At 43.8% G+C, this 27,077-nt stretch overlaps 2 protein-coding genes across 5 annotated transcripts in view; one reads left to right on the plus strand and one right to left on the minus strand.

Moving 5' to 3' along the window:
- PHF11 (PHD finger protein 11) overlaps nt 1-10,503 on the plus strand; it is a 28,511-nt gene extending 18,008 nt beyond the window's left edge. For 2 of the 3 annotated variants that reach the window (XM_077855784.1, XM_077855786.1), the window contains exons 4-11: nt 1,693-1,826; nt 3,572-3,612; nt 3,800-3,871; nt 5,385-5,437; nt 6,069-6,135; nt 6,965-7,096; nt 8,083-8,154; nt 9,598-10,503. In XM_077855784.1, coding sequence (XP_077711910.1) covers nt 1,693-1,826; nt 3,572-3,612; nt 3,800-3,871; nt 5,385-5,437; nt 6,069-6,135; nt 6,965-7,096; nt 8,083-8,154; nt 9,598-9,779 — 753 coding nt within the window. In that variant the 3' untranslated portion in view covers nt 9,780-10,503. The remainder of the gene's footprint in view (nt 1-1,692; nt 1,827-3,571; nt 3,613-3,799; nt 3,872-5,384; nt 5,438-6,068; nt 6,136-6,964; nt 7,097-8,082; nt 8,155-9,597) is intronic. The other variant, XM_077855785.1, reaches the window with a different exon arrangement.
- A 5,006-nt stretch (nt 10,504-15,509) lies between these two features.
- The window catches only part of RCBTB1 (RCC1 and BTB domain containing protein 1), a 48,577-nt gene continuing 37,009 nt past the window's right edge, over nt 15,510-27,077 (minus strand). For both annotated transcript variants that reach the window (XM_077855782.1, XM_077855783.1), the window contains 3 exons: nt 25,036-25,187; nt 24,386-24,516; nt 15,510-17,898 (listed from right to left, as the gene is read on the minus strand). In XM_077855782.1, the coding sequence (XP_077711908.1) occupies nt 17,758-17,898; nt 24,386-24,516; nt 25,036-25,187 (424 nt within the window). In that variant the 3' untranslated portion in view covers nt 15,510-17,757. The remainder of the gene's footprint in view (nt 17,899-24,385; nt 24,517-25,035; nt 25,188-27,077) is intronic.

A 27,077-nucleotide genomic window follows, 5' to 3' on the forward strand; every position in this document is an offset into this window, starting at 1 on the left:
CAAGTGAATCAAATTTTATTAACCATTTGTATTTCTTCTGTGGTTTGCATCTTCCCATTTTTCTCTGCATTTATCCATCTTAAACCTTTATCAACTACGCAGCAAACATTTTTCTTTTTCTGTTGATGTGGTTGACATACAATATTAATTTCAGGAATCCCAACACAATGACTTGACATTTATGTACATTATGAAATGACTACAATAAGCCTGATTACCATCTGTCACCAAATTCTGGTATTATTGACTATATTCTCTGCATTCTATCCCTGTGCTTTACTTTTTTAAGAACTAAAAGTTTGTACCTCTTAATCCCCTTCACCTACTCCACCTACCACCACTTTATGCTTTGTATTTATGAGTCTGTTTCTGTTTTCAGACATTTTCATTGTTTTTCTGGTAGCTGTCACCATAAAACTGGAAGTTTAAATTTTTTTATGTAGTCAGAGCATCAGTCTTTTTCTCTGTGGCTTCTGAGTTTCCTTCCTTGCTTAGCTTTCCTGACTTTAACTTTATACATTTTTACTAACTTTAAAACTTTTTCTCATAGTTCACATCTTAATCCATGTGAAATTTGAGAATACAGTGTGAGGTAGGGATACAACTAACTTTATTTTTTTTCTACACATAATGCCAGGTGGCCTCCAAATTAAATGATCATTCTTTGTGCTCTGATTTGAAATCCCACTTTTAGCATAATCTAATTTCTTACCCATGTTTGAATTGTCTTTACTTGTATGGTTGCCTGTGCTGACTTTGGGATATTGTTTGAGCTACTTCCTGTTCTGCAAGGTGGTTTCATCGAGCTTCCCCTTCAGTCAGAGCATGATGTAAATCAAATCACTTTGGGCATGGCTTGGACTCCCCTAAACCAGTTAGATTTCTGTGGCCACACACCGTCCTAGCCATCTCCACACCACCTTCATACGTAAAATACCAGATCAATTGGCGAATATATAGAAGCGAGAAAGCAAATAAACTGAACTTAAGGGGCGCCTGGGGGCTCAGCAGTTGAGCATCTGCCTTCATCTGCTCAGGGCATGATCTTGGTGTTCTGGGATCGAGTCCGCATTGGGCTCCCCATAGGGAGCCTGCTTCTCCCTCTGCCTGTGTCTCTGTCTCTCGTGGATAAACAAAATCTTTAAAAAAATAATAATAAATTGAACTTAAAAAAATTTGCTACTCAGGGTTTTGTTTTTTAATCTTAAATTCCTGGCCCTACTACATAGACTCCAGAGAGGTTTCGCTTAATCTCACGCTGCCCTCAGTAGAAACTATAAGACCTGAAAGGCAGGGTTATTTGTGTTATTTGCAGGGAGGGATCTGAGTCTAGGAGAGGGGAGGGCCGGGTGGACCACACAGCTCAGTGGCACCATCAGCAACCACCCTCACCGTGAGCCCCAGTGTCCCTAATAGGACCCCTTGCCTACAGCAGGATAAATCTCTTTTTAGTTATCTCCTGTAAAAAGGTTTGGGGTTTTGTATTTTTTTGAAGCAAGAAGGGTTTTCTGCTTTTAATCAGATCATTACAGGTCAGTGCCAACCTAGCAGTTTACTAAGAGAGGTTTTGCTGAAATTTCAAAATGAGCAGCAGGATGTGGCTGTGCTTAAAAATAACACTTGATGTCTGTATGTTTTAACAAAGATCATGAAAAGCAGGTGTTTACTTTCGTAAAATTCATTCTTCTGTAGACATGTGCTTTCTGTAATCGGAGGGGAGCTACCGTGGGATGTGACGTAAAAGCCTGTAACAGGAGTTACCACTTCTTCTGTGCCAAGAACGACCATGCGGTTCTACAGACTGATGGATTGCGAGGAATATATAAGTATGTATAATGGAACAGTTTTATTTTTTTTTTTAAGATTTTATTTATTCCTGAAAGACCCAGAAAGAGGCAGAGACACAGGCAGAGGGAGAAGAAGCAGGCTCCATGCAGGGAGCCCCATGCGGCACTCGATCCCAGGATCCTGGGATCACAATCTGAGCCAAAGGCAGTCGCTCAACTGACTGAGCCACCCAGGAATCCCTATACCATACTTTTTATATTTGATTTGCTCAGAAGCTCGTGGGTTATAAAATTTTCATTTTTTATTTTTTTACCTTCCCAAGGAGCTCATTTTATTAAGACTTCCACGATGACCTCAAACACCCACTCGACACACTATTAGCAGAGCTATGAACAAAAAGGAGTCAAATTTCTGCTACATCTCCAAGTTTGCAAAAATACTGATCTTGTATAATCAGGAGAACCAATTAATAGAGACCCAATGAAACAATCATTTTTGTCATTACCAGGTATCAGGTGAACATCTATGCATTTTTAAATTTACTTAAACATTCATTTGTGAAAAAAACAAACAAATAAAAAAAAACATTCATTTGTGAAGAGTGCCCATGACAGACAAGATACCTTGCTAGGTGCGGTAAGAATATAGAGGAACAGACATGGACTGAATCTCAGGGAACCTGTCACCATGTGGAAGGACCAGAAAGACCGGGACTAATAGAAGCACATGGCATAATGGGAGCAGGAGGGGATTCACACACAACCGGCTTCATCTTGAGTTGATAACTGTTGAACTGGGTGATGGGTCGGGAGCCTCCACTTTTGCGTCTGAAATGTTCCATAATTTAAAAAAAAAAAAGTAAGTGCCTGGCAAACAGAAGTGCTCAGATCCTGGAATCCAAAAGATTGAGGAGATTAATTTTGCTCAGGTCAGGGGATGGGTTGCCAGGAAGACTGCACGTGAGAGGTGGAAACTGGTGTGTGTGTGTGTGTGTGTGTGTGTGTAAGACAGAAAGCATTCCTGCATTCCCACAGGCAAGAGGGACTATGCCTCCTGGGGGTCAGCACCGTAAGGAAAGCCAGGGGCACATAGCTGGGCCTGAGGAGGACAAAAGCTCTGCAGAGTTCACTGTCTCCGGTTCTCCTCCTTGGCCTGCGCTGCGTCCTTCTGTTCCAGGGCACTGATCTATCCTGGATTCACGCGGTTCAGCTCTACAGTCCAGGGAGATGCCTGCTGAGTCAGAAAACGAGCTTCCCCCGAAATCCATGCACGCAGTTGTGTGCCGTTGTTGAAAGTCAGCAGGACTTTGTGCAGCCAGGTGAAAACCCGGCCTAGAGCTGGGTCCTGAGCTCTCCCTACATGACCGCTTGCTCCCTCAGGGCCCACAGGCCTCTGCGGGGGGGCCCCCGGGGCAGCGAGAGGGGCAGGCGCTTCGCGGCGTTGACAGCATTTTCCTTGGGCAGATATCTAGGGTGAAGCCATCAGGAGAAACAGGCTAGTTCCTTTTTAAATCATAAGAACATAGGTGTGGTATTTTAAAAGTCTAAGTAAGGGGATCCCTGGGTGGCTTAGCGGTTTAGCACCTGCCTTTTGCCCAGGGCATGATCCTGGAGTCCCGGGATCGAGTCCTGCGTCGGGCTCCCTGCGTGGAGCCTGCTTCTCCCTCTGCCTGTATCTCTGCCTCTCTCTCTGTCTATCATGAATGAATAAATAAATCTTAAAGAAATAAATAAAAGTCTAAGTAAAAGATGTTTAACGGTTCTTTGAAATTGCCTGTTTTCAGAGTGTTCTGCCAACAACATGCTCCAGGGAGCAGTGCTAACGGTAAGTCTCCAAGGTTTAGTCCTGAGGGTCCAGAGCTGGGCACATGCATAGGACTGACACGGGAGAGTCTGACTTACCAGCCTCACTGACCTAAGTACAGAGTTTCAAGTCACATTCTTACATGCTTAGAAAATTGCTGGTTTCTCTATGCCGTGTGACGGACGCATTTTTCTTCCTTGCACACTAGACCTACTCCCAGGAAACTCTCTGTCTGCTGCCTTCCATCCCCAGGACAATCCGAGGACCAAACGAGGACGTGGTAAAAAGCTTTGCCTTGTGACTGCCTCTCTTCTAAAAGAGTATCAGGATTTCCAGTGCACAGAAACTGATAAATTGCTACACGTTCCCTGAATGTTTCCTAAGAACGCATGGCTAGCTCTTAGGTTCTGATTAAGGGAGACTGGGCCCTGCTACCGGGGGTTACGGGATGGACCGTCCCCCACGAGTGGCCTCTGCTTACTGCCTGAACCGCAGTGTCTTACCAGCACTGAATCTGGAAGGCTCACGGGGCCGGGAATCAGGACCTCTCTGGAAAAGGCTTAGCTCCGTATCAGGCCAACTGCAGTCTTAGTGGTAAATAGCACTCTCTAAACGATATTGTTACCCTCATTTTTTTAGTACTCTTTTATCAGGGATGACTGTAAAAACATAGCTTCAATCAGTATTTATTGATAGGGAAAGGTAACAATAATGTAATAGGGATTTTTTTTTTAATTAAAATTTTCTTTTTCTTTTTTGGAGCATGCACACAAGCAGGGGTGGGGGTACAAGGGGAGGGAGAGAATCTCGAGCAGGCTCCACACCCAGCAAGGAGCCCTGACATATGGCTGGGTCTCATGACCCTGAGCTCACAACCTGAACTCAAACCAGGAGTTCGACGCTCAACCAACTGAGCCACCAAGGTGCCCCAGCTTTTTAAATTAAAAAAAAAAGTTTTTAATGTATTGGTATTAAAAGGCAGATTATGACACTGTTAGGAATCTTCGCCCCAGAAGAAACTATCCGTTTCATTTGAATTCTTCTAAAAATTTCCTGTATATACAAACTGACCTACTACTACATTTTGCTTTCACTCAGAGATCCTTCTGTACATGTACAAATGGATCTACCTTATTTTTGAAAGGCTGCGTTACATTCCATCTTGTGTGCTGTTCAGTTGCCTGAGTTACAGCTGAACTACTCTCTGCACGATGCACACTTAGGTTATTTCCATTTTTTCCTATCGCACTGAATAGCGGAGTTCACGCTTTTCTCCATTCGTCTGTGGGCCTTTATGTGACTGTACCATTTGGAAAACTATAGATTGCTGGGTCAAGAGTATACACAAGGTGGTTGTGATGACAACCACCGCATCATCTCCCACAGCGGCTGCACCAGCAGCACACCATTACCCCAATCCTTGCAACATTAGACGCTAAACACCATCTTTGCCAGTCTGATAGGTGAAAATTATTGTTTTGCATGTCTTTCCTTAGGAGTAAAATTGAGTGTATTGCCCTATCTTTTAAGCGGTATATTTGTTGTCCTGTGACCCAGCCTGTTTTTCTAATCAACTCGTCCTACAAGGTTCCCTGTTTTCCTAATTTTTCTACTCAACTTTTTTATATTGACCTAGAAGATTTTTGTATTTTAGAAGCTGGTGCTTTATCATATGTTGCAAACATGTAGTGTAAGTCTGCTGTAAGAGTTTTCTGTTCTATGTAGTCAAAATCGGTCTTTTCCTTTATGGATTCCAGTTTCTACATGACTTCTATTTTCCACTGATTTTTCAGGAGTGAAAAGAAAAAGAGGAAAGAGACCTCTCTCAACAGGCATTCATGCACAGGTAATCTGACTTTATTACAGCTTTCTGGTTATTTACACGGTTTCTTCTTTATTTTAACCATTTAAAGATCATCAGGTGAAATGATAACAGAACCATAATATGATGAATGTAAAAGACAAGCTGGGTGTGTCTTGGGTGTGCTAACACGTAGCCTTCAGGAGGCGACAGTCCCGTGGCCTCTGTAACGGGTGTCCTGGTACCAAGTCAGCGCCGTGTGCTTCTGGCCCTAAGAGGGGCAGAGGGGCAGTAGAGCATCCCGACTCAGCCAAGTGCTTCTCAGCTGCACGGCCCACACCTGACCTGCAGAATGCGTGATTTTCAAAAATTTTGTGCATTCCTATTGTATGTAAAGTATATGAAATGTTTTGGGGATTTGAAACTGTTTTTACACAGCTTATATTAGCTAAATTAATATATGCCGGCAACCTTCTCCGCTTGCTGTCTACACAGGAGAAGCCCATTCCTCTCGGTGTTTTGTTATACAAAAATAATGTGACATTTACATGTAAACTACAAACAAATGCGCAGCATGATATTCACCACAGGCAAATGCAACAAAAGGCTGTTTTCGCTTTACCCAATATCAAATGCCAACAAAACCGATGTGATCTTGATTTTTCTCTCCCTCTAGCCACCTAATGCGATGACACTGAATAGACTCCTAAAACACATGAAGGATGAGGATGGCAGACACACAGGTTGGCTATAAATTTTGTATTGAATATGACCTTACGATACTCATAAAAATGATAACCCATTGATTTCAAAGTTGGTTCCCCCTTATCCCTGTAGACTTGTAGTAAGTATAAGAATAAAAACCTTTTATCCTAACTATCCACTCTATCCTAAGCCCAGGAGATCAAGGTACTTTAGGTGGGGACAGTCCCTTATCCTTTGGTACCAGGACAGATACACGTCCTGGCCTGGAAGCCAGGGTTCCCTGAGCCCGGAACACGGCGATGACCCACCCCCAGGAAGCTGAAGCTAGTAACTCCAGCTTTCTGTCAAGGAAATGGGACATTCCATAATGACACACAGTTACTGTGACAGAAAAAAACGATGGGGGCTCCATTTTAAATCTTTTTTTTTTTTTTTTTATGATAGTTGCACAGAGAGAGAGAGAGGCAGAGACACAGGCAGAGGGAGAAGCAGGCTCCATGCACCGGGAGCCTGACGTGGGACTCGATCCCAGGTCTCCAGGACCGCGCCCTGGGCCAAAGGCAGGCACCAAACCGCTGCGCCACCCAGGGATCCCGAGGGCTCCATTTTAGAGAATCCTCTTGATTCAGATACTTAGTCTAGGCCGAGAAGTTTTTATTTTCACTTTCTGTAACATTGTTTCAGCTGGGAAAACACGAGGTATGATGAAATTACAATGAAAAGATAAAGGTGCAGTGTTTGTTTTCCTACGGATTATGTCCATCCACCCACCGCTAGGCACGGTCTGAAGAAGTGACCATAAAGGGATTTATGATAGCCGCCCTAAGACCATTTCTTTCTAAAATGTTTTTTTTTTCTAATTCTTAGATGCAACTGTGAAGATTGATTTTCTTAAGAAATGTAAGGAAGCAGGGCTTCTTAATGATTTATTTGAAGAAATATTAGACAAACTTCATTTGATTCAGGAAAGACTCATGGGTGACACTGCTTCTGATTCAGGTACTGAAATAGCAACATTCCTACATGTAGAGACTTCTCGCAAACCTACTTATAAAACAAACCAAAAGTACACGTTCTCTTTCTATACAATTTCTTTCATCTTATTCTTTAATACAGTTCACTGTTCCAGGTCTCTAGTCTCTTACGCATCAACAGGATGTGGGTAATTAAGACTCATTAATTCAGTGAAAAGCACCCGGACACCCTCAAAGTTTTGATGTGCTTTGCAGAAGTGCAGAGCTGAGAGTAAACACCAGGAGGGTTAGCACCCACATGCAGTCACATGCCTGTCCCCTGGTCTCCCCTGGCCGCTAACATCTGAGAATGGCATATTCTGTTACAGTTTTGATTTGATTCAGATGCGGTTCCTTATGTCTTTTTTGATAACGTTAACTCACAGTTTACAGGAGAAAAAAGGTCTGATGTTTCCCTTAGTTAAATGAGGCCTTTCCTAAAGAGCTCTTTGGGAAGCTGAAGTTCCATTTGTGTAGGCAGGTGTGTGGCCACTTAGCCTTTGTAGATCCTACGCGACGAGTTTAAGTACAGTTACATTACAAGGAAAAGCCTGACGGTCTATACTGTGGGCAACGAGGTCAAATATATGATCATTTGAAAGGGATGGTTTTCTAGAGGGCAAAACCCAAAAGTGAGAAATTAAGAGCAAACATTTCCAAAAATTCATTCATTATATTCTTATGTTCATTTTTTCTTTACGTTAGACTAAGCACTTCTCAATCTTGAACATGCCCCTCAGAATCCCCAGAGGGCTTGTCAAAGCCTGTGATGGGCCCTGGAGCTTCTGATTGGGTAGAGGTGCCATGCATTTGCATTTCCACCATGGGCCCAGGGACACGGCTGTTCCTGCGGTCTAATGCTGAGGTCGCGCAGTGCCGTGCTGTGACTTTTCCTTATTTGGGGTTTTTCTGTGAGCGGTATCTGCCTGTGTAAATCATTTAAATTAAAACAAAATGTTTTTCTCTCTACAGACTATGAAGAAATCGGGACTTCACTTTTTGACTGTAGGTTGTTTGACGACACATTTGTAAATTTTCAAGCAGGTATGTGAGCAGCATAGTTCACAAGTATTTATTTATACATACTCAAGGGATATAATACTATTCAGGTGATAGAAATCATATTTTAGAAGAATGTTCAGATCCCTCCCTCACACCCGAGGGGACACGGTCATTATCTGGAGGTGGCTGCAAGTGCTGCTTTCGATTTTCCACATGTTCTACATACACATCACACCTTAGTGATCGGAAGAGACTCAATTTTTTGTTTCTACTTTTTTTTAAATGATTGCAAAGTGGGAGGTCGCTGGGCCACACGTTCAGGACTCAGCAGGAGCTTACTGCATGGCTGCTCGCCTTGATTTGATGTGTACAAATTTTAATTCTCCCAATATTCATCTTCAAATCTTACTGGGGGAGGGAGGGCTGGAATTCATGGATTCTAAAGACAATTTTGAAACAGAAGCAAGCCTGGTGGGGCAGAGACTTAAGTGGTTGATATTTTATGGAAAGGTTTTATTGAGTCATCACATTGTTCACCTGAAACCAATATGACACCACCGTATATTAATAATCACCCATTTAGTGAGGAGGTCCTGCCCCCAAGATGCTTTCAGAACGGGCTAAATGTCCACTTAGGGCTGAGTCTGATGTGGCTTCTCTATGCAGCTGCCACACAGCTGGACAGGCTGTGCACTGCACAACCACAGTGCTCTACTGTCCATTCAGATTTTGTATTACATTTATTATCAGGAAAAACGGCCTGTCCTTTAACAGTCTCCTGAGTATATCTGCACACTGCTGAGGGGAGCATCCACATATTTTTTCAAAGCTACTTTTATAGTCTTTTTCTAAAAAGGCTTACTTTGCAGGGGACTTTCATCTGTGAAAAGTTGCGTTTTCACTCCGTGCATAGGTTAGCTAGGAAGATACACATCACAGTGGGGCGTCAGGAGGAGACACTGAGACCCCTAGGGGGCATCCCTACTGACACACACGCTTCTAATTTAATGTTGCTCCATTCCAACGTTCCACAAAGTTAACTACGGGTATTCTAGAGGAACATTTTATGTATGATTTAATATTGTTCAACTTTGAGGTCTTCAAAAAACCACACTGTCACTGAGTGGCACCATTATTATAAAGCCTAAGGATCTTCTTCCTAAGTTTCCACAATAAAGGCTTTCCCGCTACTGAATAAAACCAAAAGCTTTTATGTAACATCAAAAATTGGCTGCATTTTAATGAAAGATTTGCCTTTATCCTTGATATTCTAACCTCGTGCTGCCTCCACTTACCCTCTCTCAACAACTGGGGGGCAGTGTTGCCTGAAGCTTACACAGTCTCTGCTCTGAGTTCTCAGACATGCAGAGGTGCACTGCCCTAGCCAGAAGAGGCGGCAAGGCATACACGTGCTAGGCTCCTGGCCGAAGGGGCTAGGGAGGTACCCTGTTCGTAAAACTGCAGTCGCGTTTCTTCTTACCGCAGCCATACAGAGAAAGATCCATCGCTGTGAAGAAAGGCAGCAGCAACTGAAGGAAGAGCTCGAGGCACTTCAGGACCTGAACCACATCATGTACTTTACTCACAAAGACAGAGATGCGAGGTCAAGTTCTCTCTCGGTGTCTTCTGTGTCGTCCAAGGATTACCCCTTCCAAAACCAGGAATGAGGCTCGCACCCAAGCAGCTGTGCCCTGAAGACCCGACCTGGGCAAGCCACACATCGTTAGGACGAGGCTGCTCCTGTCTCTCTGGTCCTCAAACTTCAATCCTCCTTAACTCTTGCCTGTTCTTGCTGGTTGACATTTCGTGCCCGCCAGGGTGTTTTTTTTTACCGCCTCCCTCTTATTATCATCTCACGTCTGCTCTCCAATAAAATGTTAAGTACACTGGCTCTTACCTCCCATCTCTTCTGCCCTCTGCACTGCACTGAAAATCCTCGGGCAGCTTCGTGCTGGTGCACCGCCGCCCACCCTTCCCCCAACTCCAGTGTCTAAGTTGATTCCAGTAACACACAAGGTGCTCCTGGAAGTAAAGGCTCCTCAGGGCCTTTGCACATCTTGCTGTGAAGCCTTAACTGCTCTTCTCCCTTTCTCTGCCTTTCCTGCTGCAGATCTCATTACACCAGTTCCACCCTCATTCTGTCTGAGTACTTCTTTCTCCTGTCACCACTTCCCAATGTAATCCCCTCGATCTTCCATCAGCTCTCTGAGGGCAAAGCTCACTATTCCTATGTTTAGTTCCCAACACGCTCCCAGCACCTAGCATGCTCAGTACATGTTGAATAAATGCATCAACTGTTCTTATCCTTTGAGACTAGTTCCAGCTCATGATGACAGATCTAATAAATTTGAATATTGAATAAATGATTATTTTTACTTCACTTGTACCAAATTTACCTGCTTTTTAAATTTCTTTTCACCTGCTGTCACTATATGGACATACATCATCTTCAAAATAAACATTTAAATTTATTTTTTATTTTATTTTTTTTAATATTTTTTTAAATTTTTATTTATTTATGATAGTTACAGAGAGAGAGAGAGGCAGAGACACAGGCAGAGGGAGAAGCAGGCTCCATGCACCGGGAGCCCGATGTGGGATTCGATCCCGGGTCTGCGGGATCGCACCCTGGGCCAAAGGCAGGCGCCAAACCGCTGCGCCACCCAGGGATCCCAACATTTAAATTTAAAACCACTCTTTGAATACCAGTGGAAATATGCAAGAATGAAAAAGAATCATTAAGGTTTTTCTCAAGGGGCACCTGGGTGGCTCAGTGGTTAGGCATCTGCCTTTGGACTGGGATCCTGGGATTGAGTCCCGCAGGGAGCCTGCTTCTCTCTCTGCCTGTGTCTCTGCCTCTCTGTGTCTCTCCTGAATCAATAAATAAAATCTTAAAAGATTTTTCTCAACTGGGAGTGCCAGGGTGGCTCAGTTGGTTAAGCAGCCGACTCCTGGTTTCAGGTCATCTCGGGGTGTGAGATCTAGTCCCATGTTGGGCTCTGCTCTGAGCGCAGAGTCCCTTTCCTCACTCGCTCTCCCAAAAATAAAGTCTTTAAAAAAAAAAAGGGATTATTCTCAACCTAACAATATACAATTTGGATTTTTATGCACCACCACCATGTCTGATTCCTGAAAACCTTATATGTTTCATTTCTGATTTTTTAACACAGCACTCTGGCTCACAGTAATGGTACATTTCAAAATGAGACTCACCCGAGCCCCTTGCATGGCATCTGGCACGTAACAATCCTCCAAGAAATCCACTGGAGGAATACGGTACGGCTGAAAAAGAACAGGCCCACTCCCGTTGTGGTGGCAACCGCACCTGGAACCATCACTACCAGAGGGACAAAGTCTAAATCTACTATTTCTCCAAATTCCTCCGCACATCAGAATCACCTGGGCATTTAAGAAACTCCAGGATGGAGGGCAGGAAGGTAGGGGGCCGAAAACATCCTGAGCTCCCCTCTCCCCTGAGGTGAAGCAACACACAGGCTGCAGCTCACTCTGAACACAACCTGAAGGGGCGCCCGGGGGGCTCGGGTTGAGCAGCTGCCTTGGGCCCAGGGCCTGACCCCGGGGTCCCGGGATCGAGTCCCGCATCCACTCCCCGCAGGGAGCTGCTTCTCCCTCTGCCTGTGTCTCGGCCTCTCTCTGGGTCTCTCCGGAATAAGTAAATAGAACCTTTAAAAACAACAGTGGGGCTCACCTCAGGGGGAGCCAAAGAGCTAAGGAAACGGGGTCCCTGCCCTTCAACAGCCAGCACCCTAAAGAATGGCCCAAGACACCACACAGATGCCAGAGTTTGGGAAGCACTTGGGATACAGGTAAAGCTTTATTGACTAACTTTAGGACGCGGGCCAGAGGGGCAGGAGTCCGCAGAGTTCTTTTGTTCTCTGGGAACAAAAGTATTGGCTGCTGCTATTTTTCTTGCTGCCCCTGACCCCGGCCTCAGGCAGCCAGAGGCTTTAGGAGCCAGCGCTGCCGGTCCACTGCCGTTCCATCTACCTCCCAGCACCATGTGCCCTGTACGCCCAGTGCGGTGTTCACATACCAGACTAGCAAGGAGGCTAAACTGTATATACACACATTCTGGTCAAGGGACACACAAAATTAAAACATGTCCAAGAGGACATACATACAACATGGAGGAGGGAGTAAAAGCTGAACAGTGTATTTGAACTTCACTGACCATCAACTCCATAGAGACAGCTATACATGGGGGATGTTATATATGAACCCCATGGTAACCACAGACCAAAAGCCTATGATAACGTACACAAAAGGTCAAGGGACTGGAATCCAGCATGACAGTAAAGATAGCCATCAAACCACATGGGAAAAGCAAGAGAAGAAGAAAAAAAAAAAACTAGAAAACAATTAACAAAATGGCAATGAACATACCTATCAATAGTTACTTTAGATGTAAATGCACTAACTGCTCCAATCAAAAGACACAGAATAAATGAATGGATTAAAAAAAAAAGCAGGACCCATCTGTATGCTGCCTACAGAAGACTCACTTCAGACCTAAAGTCACATGCAGAAGGTGAAGGGACTGAAAAATATACACGTTGTAAATGAAAGTGAAAAAAAAAACTAGGGTAGGAATACTCGTATCAGATAAAAGAAACATTAAAACAAAGGCTCTAACAAGAGATAGAAAACAGGTCATGACGTAAGGATGAAGGGATCACGCCAAGGGATGCCTGGGTGGGTCAGTGGGACAAGCGTCTGCCTAAAATCAAAATGGATTCAAGACCTAAATGACACCAGGAAACACAAAACTCCGAGAAGAGGACACAGGCAGTCATCTCTGGGACATCATTTTTCTGGAGGGGTCTCCTTGGGCAAGGGAAACAAAGGCAAAAATAAACTAATGAGACTGTATCAGACTAAGAAGCTTTTGCACTTTGCAAAGGAAACCATCAGCAAAGGGAAAACTACTGAATGAGGAAGATACTTGCAATGCAAATGACATCTCTGATAAGGGGTTAACATCCAAGATCAATGAGGGACCATACAACCCAACACTAGAAAGTCAAATACTCTGAAGAAAAAAATGGGCTAACGACCTGCACAGACATTTTTCCAAAGATGACAAACAGATGGCCAACAACGCATGAAAACGTACTCGGCATCAGGGAAATGCAAGTCGGAGGTATCACCTGACCAGGAGGCGTCACCTGACACCTGTGACAATGGCGAGTACCGGAGAGACAAGAAACAGCAAATGCTGGCGAGGAGGTGGGGAGAAAAGGACCCCTGTGCTCTGTTGGTGGGGATGCAGACCGGCGCAGCCGCCGCGGAAGGCGGTGTGCGGGCTCCTGCAACAACTACACCGAGAGGTAGCCTGATCCAGTAATTGCAGCGCTGCCACTTAGCCAAGGAAAACTAAGACACTCCTGTGAAGTAACGTATGTACCTCTGCTTACTGCAGCATTCTCCACGACGGCTGAGCCACGGAGGGAACTACGGATCCATGGATGGACGAATGGATAAAGAATCCGTCTCACACACTCACACACACTCATACACTCACACTCACACAGGAATATTACTCAGCCGTAAAAAGAAGGAAATCTAGGGACCCAGAGGGTATTCTGCGAGATGGCCTGAGCCAGGGACAGATACCATATGGTGCCACGTGGATGTGGATCTAACACATAAAACAAGTGAACAGAAAAGAGAAACGCACAGAGAAGGGAGGGGGACGGGAGAGGCAAACAGGTGGCAGGACTGGGAGTTCCAACGTGTAGGCATAACATCAGTGACGGGGATGGAGGGAAGAGCACAGGGAACACGGGCAACGGCACCGTGAGAACCGGGTGCCTGGAGGCCGGTAACGCCATGTACCCCAGCGGGCGCTTCCTCACGCACAGAATTGTCGAGCCCTGCTGACAACCTGAGACGGGTCAACTGTACTTCGATTTTTACAATATTCTGAACTGTACACCTAAAAAATGGTTAAAATGGTAAATGTATGTTTTACCACAATAAATAAGAATTCAGGAAGTGAAAACGACCCCAAAACGACAGGCGCCCAGAGTCCGTCCCAGACACGCTGAACCTTCTCTCGAGCCAGCTGTGACTTTACTCCACGTTCCTCCCTGAGGGTACATCCTGGAGCAAAGCTTACCTGCGTGTTAGTGTCATGATCTTTACTCAACACCCCCGTCCCCTCGCTTTACCTTCTGACGTCATCTGTCGTTCCCACCACAGTAGGTCACTTGGCACCGTGGAGCAGCACGGGATTGACGGTCATAAAGGAGGCCAGCAGGAGGCCAACTATTAACACAGACGCAGGCCTGTACTTGTGCGATGTCACTTCCTACTGAAAAACTTCCATCGAATTATCTACTCTACCTAAGCTTCGTTCTGCGTACCTCACAGCACAAAACGTGAGCACTAAAAAAGAAAATACATCAACGTCTGGCACCGTGGGAAATAAACGTCCTCACACACACGCACACACACAGACGCTCGCCTTGCCCACGTTTCCTTCTAATGGGCCCTGGCTTAGGTTCTCCATTCTAACAGACTTGCTTATGGCAGGTTCTGGAAGGCTCATCAGCCCCTACCCCTAAGCCTGGGCTTGTGCCACTTACCTGCTGTTCCGGAATGAGCGAAAAGGATGCTTTAACTTTGCCCTACACTTGTGCTTCTCATATTAACCTATTAAGTTTTCCCTCACTGCTGTGAAAAGCTGTTTATAAATGTATGTTTTTGTGTCAATTCCTAAACCTCTCTCTCGTCTCTGATAACTTCTAGGTTCCTTGAGGACAGGGACTACGTCCTTCCCTTCAATTCTTAAGTACAAGGATCCTCATTTTTCTGCTGCGACAGTTCACCTGTATTATCTTTCAGCAGGAATAAAACCATAGGATTTCTCTGAGGGGAGGGGACACAACTGGGAAACAGGGGACATGTTCACCGTGGCACCCGTTTTAGCCTGATACCTGCTAAGAATCACAGGAACAATTTGTTTTTTTAAATCGTGGCAAAGTACACCTAGCATGGAACTTACCGTGCTAACCACGGTCAAGTGCGGGGATTGGGGGGGGGGAGGGGGATACGTGCCCACGGCTGTGCTGCACCACGCCATCTACCTCCAGAGCTCCTGACATCCTGCCAAACTGAAAGGCTGTAGCCATGAAACATGAACTCTTGGAGTCCTCTCTCCTACCTCCAGCCTCGGGCGGGCAGCGTTCTGCTGTCTCCATGACCTTGGCCACCTCAGTCACCTCCCGTACTGGGTCATGTGGTCCTTGGCCCCCAGTGACGGGCGTGAAGTCCTCAGGGTCATCCAGGCCGTGCGAGGGTCAGGACTTCCTTCCTTCCTTCCTGAGGCAGCGCATTACTGATCTTTGAGGGGAAAGAACAACTCTGCACACACGTCTTACTAGATTATTTATTAATATGTCATTCTAAATGTTACATAAATACAGTCTATACACTAGAGTATCAAACATTGTTCCAGTAAAAGTTCAAGAGTACATTTAGGGCTAGCTTAAGAAATATGAATACTTTGGCTTTCTTTATTACATCAGATGAAAAAAAAAATTCAAAGAACAGTTTTCCTTTCCTGCTATGATTAACAATAAAACCAAGTAGAAAAATAAGAGTGTATTTAAAAAAAAAAAAGATACTCAAGTACTTTTCAAAGGACTTACTCCCATTTTCTTCACTACGCACATGTTCGTACGAATTACTCAGTAATCTACTATGAAAAGTGGCTCTTCACGTCTATGAGGAACCTCAGTAAATATCTGTTGAATGAACAATCTGCGGAAATGGATCTACTGCTTTATTTTGTGCTTCTTTTTTAAGTTTTCTTTTTCAAGTAAGAGTAATAGTAAACATACTGAAGTTCTTGGTTGTCCAGATCATAAGCCTACGGAACAGTGATTGTTACAAACACTACCCATCATAGCTAATAATCAAATTAATGTGCATTTATCAACCTAGTAAGAAAAGTTCTATCGTGTTGCAGAAGTAAGTCTAATGTAATAATTGACTGGGCTTCGATCACCTGTGACATGGTCAAGAAAAGGGAACTGGGATCTCTAGATTTATAATCATCTTATCAATGAACTATGTTTGGGGCCCTTACTCCCACTCAACCCCCTAGACACACCTAGAAACACTGCTAAAAATAGCAGCTGCAGCGTATCTTCTTCACCCTCTGGTTAATTTGGCTCCGAAAAGGTACTTAGGCTCCAAGTTCAGAGGAAGGAACTTCCAAGCAGGAAAGAGTTCACAAATGGAAATGAGTCCGTGGGCCAGAGAGCAGAACAAAGCTCTGTTCTTACAGGGGGCTCAACGGACACACGTGATAGAACCCAAAGCTGAACACTCTTCCTCCCAAAGTCACGTTTCATAATCAGACCAAACAAAAACAAAAACAAAAAAACAAAACAAAAAATACAAACCAAACTGAACAGATCCTTTTAAATAGGATCTTTCAGCGAAACCATAATTTTGATCCTTTTTCAAAGTTAAACTGTGTGAAATATTATACGTAACACAATTAAAAGGTGAGGAAATCTAAAATGAAAGCTGTGCGAAATATTATATGTAACACAATTAAAAGGTGAGGAAATCTAAAATGAGGTTACAGATAAGCAAATCTGTGATACTCGGCCTAGATAAAAGGGCTAAAACGCATTCCAAGACCTGCCAGAAAGGTGGTTTTAAGAACCACTTCTCTGAGTGGGATGCAATAGATCTGACGATCCAGCAGCCGTAATTTAGGAAGGCAAGGCTATACTGAGCATGTCATTACTTTCCTCCCATGATGAGCATTTCGAGGGGAAACAGGGCGGGGGGGGGGGTAATTTAAACTTCAGTTCTCAGACTCTGTCCTAATAAAACAAAACACTGTTGGATAGTAGTGGAGATTCTAATTCATAAAATATTGACCTTTGTCCAAAACTCCTTCATTATCAACTTTTCACAGGTAGTCCAGACTCACGAGAGATCTCGGCTGACTGAGAAGTTCATCTCTACACGTTCATCATCTCGACACGCTGGACTCCTGTTACACTATTACTCTGATACAATCATGAAGTCAAAAAAGGTCCCCAGTGGTGCAAACACTGCAAACTACCCTAACTACACCTTCACAAAAGCCCCAAACTCCCTCCACTACACCTTCACAGTATGGCTATTGAACTAGCAACTAACGCAGCATTTCAACATGTCCCAACGTCAGCATCCCTGGCTCAGGGTGGGGCCTCTGGGACTATCTCACAACCCACAAACGATCCCCCTTCCCGGTGTCAAAGGGCTGTCAGTGTGTGAACCTGGGGAATCGCCTCAGATCCCCCTTCCCAAGTTCAGAGGGTCCTCTCATCAAAAACAACACGCAAAATAACCAGCAGCTAAGCTTTCCCCCCTTTACAATGTTCCAGCCAAATCAAGGTCACATTGGAGATACACGTGTCTGGAAATAAGAGTTGTTCAAAGTGGGTTCGGGAAACGCTGTACATCCTTCATATATTCCTACGCGGAGCGCTGTGTCTCAGATGTGGAATAAAAACCCACCGGATGGGGTTTTACCTGCAAAATTACATCCCCCACACAGCACAAAGCACGCCAGGCGCCCGCGCCCCAGAGCACTCACAGCACCCAGGGCCGTGGGCTTCAGTTCTTAAAGGCTCCACATTTACTGGCTTTAGCAATGAATTCCTTTAGCAGAGGGCCATCCATTTGCCAAAATGCTGCAGTCTGTGTAACTTCTGTCAAATGATTGATGCAAAACTTAAAGCAGAATTCTTCTAAGTCCTGGACACACACAACAAAAATAAAAACAAGAAGAGGCCTTTTTTATTAACTTTGATCGGATTACTTCTATCCCAACCCCTCACCCCAAGTCCTCCGCCCTCCCCTAGGAAAGATGTTTGAGGCCAGAGAGCTCCACCTCAGCAAACAAGTGGCCACAGGTGGTACCAGCCAGGCACGCGCTACTTAGCCAAAGCACAGTGTAGCAATGAGTCCACCACCTCAGGCCCGACGCCCGAGAACACAGAGCCACTCACAGCGCCGGGGGGACAGCCTGAGCACGGCCACGCGGTCACTCACGCGCCGGGACCCCGTCCCGGAGGCCACACAGTAGCGTCCGTCCGTCCGTCCGTCCTCAGTACCAATGAAAACCAGAGCTGAGCGCAACTTCAGCCCATCAGGGGTTTCGCCACGGTCAAGAAGTCAGAGAGAAGCATTAACATTTAGCTTCAGGAAGGTTTTAAGAAACAGAAAGTGATGAAGAGACACATCAGACGAGGGAAGAACTTCCGAGGACCTCAAATCCACTTTCGCGCTCTCCCACAGAAAACGTCTTCATCCCCAAAGCCACGAGGGAGAGCAGCCTACAGTTCCCACCACGCTAACTCCTCGGAGAGCCAATCCGGGGAGAAGACTCCGAGACCAGAGTGTTCGTTCGGTCAAGGGTCTCCCGCTACCGACGCTCAAAGGAGAGAAACTTGCGCAGGCGGTAAAGCAGGAAGGGGTGGTCACCCAGGGCACCCAGGGCACCCAGACACCCGGTGCCGCCCAGGCGAAGACAGCCGTTCGTCCCCAGCCTAACTCCCAGGCACTGTTCGTCCTTCAGACTGGAACGTGCATCTGCTGAACCCGTTAGTGCCGGAATGTATACAAGGTCTACGTTATGACGGTGACGCGCGCCGAAAGCTCTTATCACAAACACCTGGATTTTTATGACCTTGCCAGCTACGCTGGAGGTCAACACTCAGGCCTCGACCAAACCAGGAGCCCGACACCGCTGAAGCTGCCGTGTGGCTCCACGTGTCCAGCCACCGTGGGACGGGAGCTGCAGGCGGAGACACGTCCCCTCCTACTCTCTCAGCGCGACCCCTGCAAACGGATGCCTCCTTCCTCTAAGGGTCCCTCTGTCCCCAGCTGAAGGATGTCCCCTTCCCATCCTAGCCAGTAGGACATACGTCACGTCTAACATGCGTCAGTCAGCTGCTGCCAGAGTTTTGTTTCCCACATAATTCGCGATGCGTTTAAAATATCAGCACAATCTTCGCATCAACATTTTTTAACAGGAGAGTCCAGGAGGCTGAAATACAGCTGAACGTTCTGTGTATTTTAATAAACTAAAGTGTTAGACTATGTAGAACCTCCTTCTCGTGCTATTACTGAGGAAAACGCCCTCCCCCTGGTACTACGACCCAAAGATCAAGCAACAGCTTTCGGTACTAAATTATATTCCACGGGGAGATAAAAGTCATTTCGATTTTATTCATCAAAAATAGAAAACTAGTTTTTTTACACATAATTTAGGGAGAAATAACCAGTCATTAGCACAGAAAGTTCTTCAAACCATGCCATGTATCAGACAAGGATCTTTAAATATTTTTATTACGTAATTTCAGATTCAAAGACGACAGCACTAAATTCTCACACTGCAAAACCTTATCGTGTCCATGTCTAGAAATCTGGAATTCAAGTTTTTTAGAGTACGTGTGGAAAAAACAAGTTTGTCCAGTTTACTAATTACACAGAGGCTGTCTTGAGTATAAACTTTAAGAACTTTTTATGTAGCACAAGTTTACAAAGGGTGCTCTACTGACAAATCACTCCACACATTAATGAAAATAGGCCCATCAAAGTGCCTTCCCTTCCCCTCCAGCTAGTCTGAATTGGTGAGAGATCTCTGGATTCAAAAAATGTTTTGCAATTTCAAACATTAAAAGTCTAACTAGAGAATCCTGAAAATAATCTAAATCTGGGTTATTTATATAAGTAATTGTTGTTTAATAACTGAATCTTGCTTAAGGCAGATCTACGGAAAAGGAAGCAGTGAACGCACCTGGAGAGAGAGAAACTGGGTTTGCAGGTTCACTTGCGTGAACCGGAGGAGCGCGGCCACGCAGCTGACCCCGGAGCCAGCGCCCTGAGCCAGTTTGCCTTTGATGTGTAAATGAGATAAAGGTTTTTCTGATAACTCTTAAGTATTTGAAGAACCAAACATGATCTGTTCACCTTATTCTGCAAATGGTCATATCTTCACTACCCAGAAAACACAGCGCTTACCAGCTAGTAAATTACCTAGAACAGGATTGCTGGGCTTTATATAAAGTATCTCCAAGAAGAACAAGAAGGATCATCTGACCAGTAGATGAGGCTCATCATAGATTGAAAGCATCTTCTTAAGGCACATGGAATACAGAAGTCGGGGAGGGTATAAAATCAGGGGCTCTAAAACAGTATTCTTGGTACTTCACTAAAACTGAATTCCTTATTAATGAATAAATGGTGGTGAAATTATTATAAAGTGGTTCCGAGGTAAAACAGATAAAATATCAGCTTTGCTGCAATTAGCAAGGAAACTCAAAATAAATTGCTATTCTGAAATAATTTATAAATTCAATCCAAATTTTCTGTCATTTAAATTATTTCATTAACTTGTATACTCTGAAGATAACTTGTTTTTTCTTTCTATAGATTTTTCTTTAGTAACAAAATAAACCACAAACAACTGATGGCTTTAATACCCACATTTAAAAAAATGCTACTACAGCCTGAATGAACTTAACCAATCCTAAGTCCTCCAAAGCTAAAATAGGTGAATGCTAAGAATTCTATGGAAGGCACGTGGCCAGGGTGACATAGGCGGCCTCTGTGTCACAAGCCCCACTCGAGACGCATTCCAGATGGCAAGAGACTGTGAATTACTCCTACTTATGTCCAAACATGTTAGGATAGTAACAAAAATGAAACCCCAAAACTTTAAGTTTAGAATTTATTTTATAGTGTGTGTCAGGTGCGAAATATTCTAGATCACAGTGGTCTTTGGTTTTGTTTTTTAGAATACTTAAATGTCTTACTACACAGGACAAAATAAGGTGCTTTGTCTCACTAACCAAAAAAATACAGTCTACTGATCATGGAAAACTTTTAATTTCAAAAAAGAAGGAAAAAAAACCTCACCATCTGGCTTTAGCATAAAACTTTTCAATACCAATATCCCAAACCAATTCTGGAATTAGATTCCTGGCCTTATTATTTATGGCTTCCCACCAATAGCAAAATCTTAGGACATAAGTTGCCCAGCAAGTAGGACTTTCTGGGAAGCTCCCTACTCTGGTTCTCAACTATTTCTCCTAATGTTCAAACATATATAGAAAACAAAAATTTGGGACACCCGTGTGGCCCAGTGGTTGAGCTTCTGCCTTTGGTTTAGGTTGTGATCCGGCGGTCCCGGGATCGAGTCCTCCATCGGGCTCCCTGTAGGGAGCCTGCTTCTCCCTCTGCCTGTGTCTCCACCTCTCTCTCTCTCTCATGAGAAAATCTTTAAAAAAAAAAAACAAAAACAAAAAACAAAAACTTCCTGAAACAGTATAAATAGAAACATTTCAAAATTCATGTAATGAGATCTAGAACTCTCTTGGTACAGCGTTTCATTCACATTTTCTCCCTTGATGGCAATGTTCATTTGGGTTTGTACTGGAGGGATAGAGAAGTGCTCCTGTGCGAAGCCCTTCAGTCACAACCTACAGAGAGCCTGACAAAGCACTCACAACTCAAGGGCTCCACGAGCAGCTTACTGTAAAACAATCTTCCTCACTACTGAGTCATTTTTGTTGCTTTTATGTGCATATATTTGCTTTGAAACTATCTTGTCAAAGGGGGTACAGAGGAACTGCAAAAACTTTCAGAAAAGAGAAAAAACACGAGGAGCACATAATCTCCATCTTCCTAGTGCTTCAACCCCAGGATGAAGGAAGAGTCATCTGGTCTCCCTAAGCAGAACTTCTGAAAGTCACTCAATTTTTTTGGCAATTAATTTCCAATCTGACTTAAGAGTAGCTTCCTATCAACTAATGGATACGGTAAGTGGGTTTTATTTTTATATCCTAAACACTTTATTATTTACTTACTACATTTTAGAAGAAACTACAATGTGAAAGTACATTAGTCAATTATAGAACTCCTGTAAGAATCTAAAAATAGAGAGAGCCTAGAAAGATAGAGGTGGTTCTTTCTCTTTTTGTCTTCTGTTTTCTAATTTTCCTACACTGAATGTATAGTTTTTGTGGGGTTGGGGGTTTTGGTTTTTGCATTTTTTAAAAAGCACAGCTTTGTGCTGAGGTATTTTGAATACATTTAATCATTAATTTAACTCCACATACACTTTTGAGTGCCGACCAAAGGCCCATACTCTCACAGACTCTAGGGAATCACATGTATTTTCAGTCTCAAGGAAGGGACAGTATTTAATTATTTAATGTGTCTATACTTAATATGAGAAAAATGAAAACAGGTAAATAAAAAAAAACAACAAACGATGAACTGGCAGGGGCAGATGTGGCACAACGTTTTTTTCTGTGAACTTTCTGGGGTAGATTTTAGCTTAAAGTGAGAAATTTCCAGCACCTAGTGCGGAGATGTTTTCCTCTGGCCAGATGGTTCTAACTGGTTTTAGTCAGCAATATCCTAATCCCAGGAATGTGGACCTCATTAGCAGGGAAGAGTGGTAGGGAGAGACCCAGAGAAGATGCTGAAGTCAATTAACAAACGGACAGAACAGACATCAGCCAGTTAAAAATTGTATCACTGGGTAGAATGGAACCTAAAGAAAGAGCACTTGTAATAAAGAAGTTCAATGGAGTCACAGAAGAGGCAGAAAATCTATACTTCCATTTCCTATTAGAAATGATCTACTTTGATCATCACTCCATCTGTTGCCAGGCCACAGTGAAAGTCAGCTGTTTGACCTTATCAATTATTTATAATCATAATATAATCTCAAATAAAAATAGGATGCATTGTGAAAAATATAAGACACAATGATCCATTCTTATCCCTAAGTGTGATAAAGATGAAGTCTGTCTTCCCCCACACCGAGGCCACAGTTACAGACCTCTGCAGGTGTTTGGTAAATCCCCAGATGCCAGGCACTGTGCCTGGTCAAATGATGACAAAATCCCTCTAAGAATGGGCTGTGTCATTAAAGGTGTCTGCCTTAGTCAGACCTCTTGAACTCCAAGGCTATTGCTCTCTACCTTTTGTTCTCTATAAATTTTTTTTTTAAGATTTTATTTATTCATTCATGAAAGACAGAGAGAGAGAGAGGCAGAGACACAGACAGAGACACAGGCAGAGGGAGAAGCTGACTCCATGCAGGGAGCCCGACGTGGGACTCGATCCCGGGACTCCAGGATCATATCCTGGGCTGAAGGCGGCGCTAAACCACTGAGCCACCGGGGCTGCCCTGTTCTCTATAAATTTATAAAACCAACCATACCAGCCTTTAGTTCACCAGCTCTCCTTAATACTTCCTCAGGTGGTACCATATTCATTCAGTTCAACAGACATTTATTACCCAGTGCCTACTGTGTGCCAGGCACTACGGGGTTCAGAGATGACTAAGAAACTGTTCCTGCTCTCAAGCGGCTTACAATCTGATGACATTCTAGTCCTTAACTTCAAGAAAATGCACTAAATGCAAAATTTTAGACTCCCCAAAGGCCATTTATTCATGGACTCTCTAGAGATCCATGAATCCTAGATTAAGAATTCGATCCAGGGACGCCTGGGTGGTTCAGTGGTTGAGTGTCTGCCTTCAGCTCAGGCTGTGACCCCTGGGTCCTGGGATCAAGACCCGCATCAGGCTCCCCGCAGGGAGCCTGCTTCTCCCTCTGCCTGTGTCTCTGCCTCTCTCTGTGTCTATTACGAATAAATTAATTTTTTAAAAAAGAATTCAATCTGTACAAAACCAATGATTCACAACCAAACACACAAACAGAAAGGAGTCCAGAGCAAGTTCTTCACACATGAATAATTGAGTTATAATTAGAAAAAGACAAAGAGTTTCAGAGCATACACAGATAGGAATCATACAGCATCCTTGGTTTACAACACGGTAGACTTAGGGAGACGGCAAAGTGAGTCTTGAAAGAAATATGTGTGCTGACCTTGAGAAGCACCTCAAGCTAAAATATGGCAACAGCCTAACTGGGTAGGACACTTTCTATTCCAACCTGCAGGACAGCTGCTTGGACCTCAGTTTCTTTTCTTAGTTAAAAATGAAAGTAGAAAAACAACCATTTTTGAAACTATGAACATAGAATAAACTAAGCAAGGCCAGATTTCATTTTTTTAGGGCTTAGTCAGTTCATGGATTCCCTAAAGAGAAGTGAAATTACTCCAGTTCCTTGTCTCATGCAAGAAGGCGGGGGGGGGGGCGCGGGGCGGGGCGGGGCAGGGGGGCGGCCATGGGGAGTTTCTGTTTGTTATTTTATGTTACCTCTGCATCGTATCTGACTGCAGCAGAGAACAGTGAAAACGCATTCTCGACAGTAATTCCGCGCTTGATAATGTGCTGACAAAGCTTTCTCAGTCGGTTTTCACAGTAAGACGTGGCCAAGTCCAAAAGACCTAAAAGCAAAAAGTATGGAAGGTTTAATCAAGTTTACGCTAATTTCCCACAATTTATGAACATACATATTTCATTTTGCCAAAAAGTTATGTAGATAAATCAGAAGTTCCTTAGTGAATAATACTCTAAAGTTTATTAAATAAATCCTTTTCATGCCTTACCTCCCCCCCCATCCCAGAACTGACCTCCCCTACACTCACTTCATACAACTTCTTCTACAACACAGAGGGGAATAAACAGGACCTCCCGCCCCGATTTTGTTTCCAAGATGAGATGCTAAACGCATTAAGCAATGTATACTTCAGTATCAACAGATTAACATAGTCCACGATCGTAACTTGTAGCCGCAATTATTAACCATAATAATTATATAACACTATTTTTAAAGACATTTACTTCAAATACGGTCTGAAAGCCACGTAAAAACCAATAAATGACACACTTTCACACTTCAGCGCTATTAGACCATGAGAGGGATTCTGACCGCGCGGCTCGGCCCATCCCGGCAGCTGAGGTACCTATAGCATCCTCGGGCGGCAGGTCCACTGCGTCTGTGTAGAGGTACTGGAGAAAGGCACGGTACACTGGGTAAGAAAACTGGTCTATTTCTATCACCTCCTTCATATCCTCGTTCCAGTAAGACTGGAACATGGAGCGAAAGTGCTCACACCTAAACAGAACATGGAAAGTTACCTAGTGCGGTATTACAGGCGTCCCTACCTACTGCTACACTGGGGCCCACACACTCCAGGATCAGGAACCTTTCGCTAGCACAGGCTTTCGCATTCACTTCTTGCATATATTCACTTGCATTTTTTTGGCGAGTATCTCCCATTAAATATTAAGAATTATAAACAGAGCCTAGAAGTACCACGCGGTACACCGAATATAATTTGACAGTCCTCATTCAGATCAACCACTCTGCTCACTTGTTTTTCTTAAAAAGTGTTGTAGGGAAATGCATTTTAACAATGAAATTAAAAGAAATTCAGGAATGAGAGTTCAAACCTTTGACTATATCAACATCATTTGGGGACCCCTGGGTGGCTCAGCGGTTGAGCGTCTGCCTTTGGCTCAGAGCGTGATCCTGGGGTCCCAGGATCGAGTCCCACATCAGGCTCCTGCATGGAGCCTGCTTCTCCCTCTGCCTGTGTCTCTGCCTCTCTCTGTGTGTCTCTCTCATGAATAAATAAAGAGAATCTTTAAAAAAAAATCATTCAAATAACTTATTTGGTTTTTAATTTTCACGTAATCAGCATATTCTTAAAATGGCTTTAAATGTTAACTGGATTACATTTAGGCTGATTATTATCCCATTACCTTACATGCTAATTTTCCTTCTTTTCTGATACATCTTCAAAACAGCCATCAGGCCTATATATTGTTCCTCTGCTTTGACCTGCTCCCTTTCCGATCCTCTCAAGCCTGTTACCAACTTATGTACAAAATATATTCACTAGGAGGGTCACAAATTTCAAAAAAACCTAAGCGGGTCTTTTTATGTAGTATTTGCATGTAAAAAAGCCACCTGCAGGAGAAACTAATTACTAAAGACTGAGATTTCTTAAGTAGGCAATATACTTCAGTTTTAAAAAGCCATCTTTCCAGGTCCTTTTAAAATGAGATGTGGTGTAAATAAACACAGTATTTTCAAAATCCATTCACAACTAAAAGAATGGCCCCAACTCCATAAGATATTGCTTCATCTGAATAGTAAAAAGAAATAGTTGTCTAGGCAAGGAATGAGCAATTGAAGGAAGAGACGGGCTGACCACAGGTTCACAGAAAAAAGGAACATTTCCAGTTCATCTTTTAATACATTGGTTCAGATATTTACTTTCTTAGTAATGACTGACATGTAGCAGTAATGACTGATACATGGCTTTTGTGTTCCCTTATATCATGTTATTTTGTAAATAGATTTTTATTTTTTAAAGATTTTATTCATTCATGAGAGACACACAGAGAAAGAGACGCAGGCAGAGAGAGAAGCAGGCTCCATGCAGGGAGCCTGTCCGGGGACTCAATCCTGGATCCCAGGATCACGCCCTGGGCCAAAGGCAGACGCTCAACCACTGAGCCACGCAAGTGCCCCATGTAAATAGGTTTTTAACTAAATCTCAAAAGGGTCTTGTAAATGGGCAGTCCAACTCTCAATGGCCTCACTTCATACGCCTCTTTCTCAGTAACGGAAGCCTCAGGGAGCAAGGGTCCAAACGACTATTAATAAACACAATCCCGTCATCTACCTAAAGAACATTCCTTTAATTAGGAATTAGATGGCCCTCATGGTCAGAGACCCATTCTGGACCATGAGAGTTTTCTGCTTGGGGAAAAATGAATCTTTAAGTGTAAAAGAGGACATACTCTTCATTAACAATGTTTTATATTTTTTTAAGCGTGTAAATTCATTTGTCAATGGAAATAAATAGTCACAAGATCCTCATTTAAAACACAATATAGGGATCCCTGGGTGGCGCAGCGGTTTAGCGCCTGCCTTTGGCCCAGGGCGTGATCCTGGAGACCCGGGATCGAGTCCCACGTCGGGCTCCTGGTGCAT

Source organism: Canis aureus, chromosome 17 (assembly GCF_053574225.1).
Source record: "Canis aureus isolate CA01 chromosome 17, VMU_Caureus_v.1.0, whole genome shotgun sequence".
Classification (NCBI taxonomy): Eukaryota; Metazoa; Chordata; class Mammalia; order Carnivora; family Canidae; genus Canis; species Canis aureus.